The sequence below is a fragment of the Juglans microcarpa x Juglans regia genome, chromosome 4S, assembly GCF_004785595.1.
Source record: "Juglans microcarpa x Juglans regia isolate MS1-56 chromosome 4S, Jm3101_v1.0, whole genome shotgun sequence".
Lineage (NCBI taxonomy): Eukaryota > Viridiplantae > Streptophyta > Magnoliopsida > Fagales > Juglandaceae > Juglans > Juglans microcarpa x Juglans regia.
The window spans coordinates 4,578,880-4,580,448 of NC_054601.1; the positions used below are offsets into that span (position 1 = coordinate 4,578,880).

General features: G+C 41.9%; 1 protein-coding gene across 1 annotated transcript; it reads right to left on the minus strand.

Moving 5' to 3' along the window:
• Window positions 1-424: 424 nt before the first annotated feature.
• On the minus strand, window positions 425-1,058 carry LOC121263189 (multifunctional methyltransferase subunit TRM112 homolog A-like). The gene has a single exon (XM_041166016.1). The coding sequence runs from the start codon at window positions 982-984 to the stop codon at window positions 616-618; it is 369 nt and encodes a 122-aa protein (XP_041021950.1). The 5' UTR covers window positions 985-1,058; the 3' UTR covers window positions 425-615.
• Between the last annotated feature and the right edge of the window lie 511 nt (window positions 1,059-1,569).

Here is a 1,569-nt window from a genome sequence, read left to right on the forward strand (position 1 = left end):
CTAAACTCCAACCATTTAATTATAACTGAAATGCGTGCTTACAAGATGTATGCTTTGGCTTTTGCGTGCATTGCATCTTATGCTTATGTTCCTGCGCAGTTCCCACTTCCCAACTGTCCTGGCCTTGGCCACTGACAAGAAAAGCACAACGCAGGCGAGTTGGGATATCCCCTTTACTGCCTAGCCCTGCAATTGAGAGCTTCTTCACATGTATGGCTGAAGCTGGATATCTGCGTCTATCGAAGAATTTGAAGAGAGCTGATGTGGATTGTGGTGATATTCAGTTTATCATCAGCCTAAAAATTTCAAGAGATGTCAAAGACTCAAGATTGCTCCAAGTCCTCGCAGAAAAGTCTGAAGCAAATTAGGTTGAGCCTCTTAACTAAAATATGATTTTAGCTGAAACCATCTCCACAAAATAAAATTAAAATTGAAAAAAGAGACCCTTATCATTTTCATATTGATAACTGCTAAAGCCGAAGAAACAAAAACCCTAATGCATATTCATCACCACTTCAGACGACAAAGACTCCCTTTCCGAAAACAACACACTTTCTTTTAGGCACCCCCACACTATTAGCCAAAAAGCACTGTATCTATAATAGATTTAAGATTTCAGACCTCGTCCTCGTGAAGGAGCATGTTGGGAATACCCTTGTTGACAGGGAAGCGGCGACCGGTCTCGGGACAAATGAGAGCGCCTTCCTCGAGGTGGAGCTCCAGGAGGGCGTGGTGGAACTTGTCCAAGAAGTCGTCGGAGTCGAGAAATGAAGAGTCCGCATCCTCGGGGAGCTCGGCGTAGCCCAAGGTCCTGGCGGCTTCGGCGAAGGCCTTCCACTCGATCTTGGGGAAAATGTTCCGAAGGAAGCCGGCGTTTAAGTCCACTTTCTTCTCCACCACCTTCTCCACCTCGATGCGGAGAGGGAAGCCGTTGGCGACGCCCTTGATGTTCGACGACAGCATGTTGTGAGTTAGCAACCTCATCTCTCTCTCTCTCGCTTTCTTTTTTCTAACTCTGCAATGGACTGGGAGGGTCCTTTCGCCTCTCTGCGGAGGGTCTACGCTTTTCTGAAGGACGAAAATGCCTTCTATTTCTTACACTTGGGAGGGGTAAATTGGGCAAATAGACAATCTCAATATGTAAGGCTTGGTTTGAGTAATGAGAATATCTAAAAAGTGTTAAAAATATTTGTGAATAATAGTGAAAAAATAATAAAAAAATAATAACAAAATATTAAATAATTGTAAAAAGTAGGTGAAAAGTAATGAATAGTAGAAAGTGTGGCGCCCCGACTCCCACGTACAAAAACAAGGGAATCGTGACGTCAGGATGGTAACAATACGGTCACGCATCCTAACGAAATGTGCTCAAGTATGTGTGCAACATGCAAAGGTGCACAATAAAAGTCGCAGGGAATAATATAAATAAGTCAACTAAGTACCAGAAATTTAAATACAAATATTCAACACAATTTATCTTTAAAAATATACAGTCATTCCAAATATAATACAAAAGGTAAATACATAAATTGATAAAAACATAACTCACTAAACAGGAGCAATCCCAGA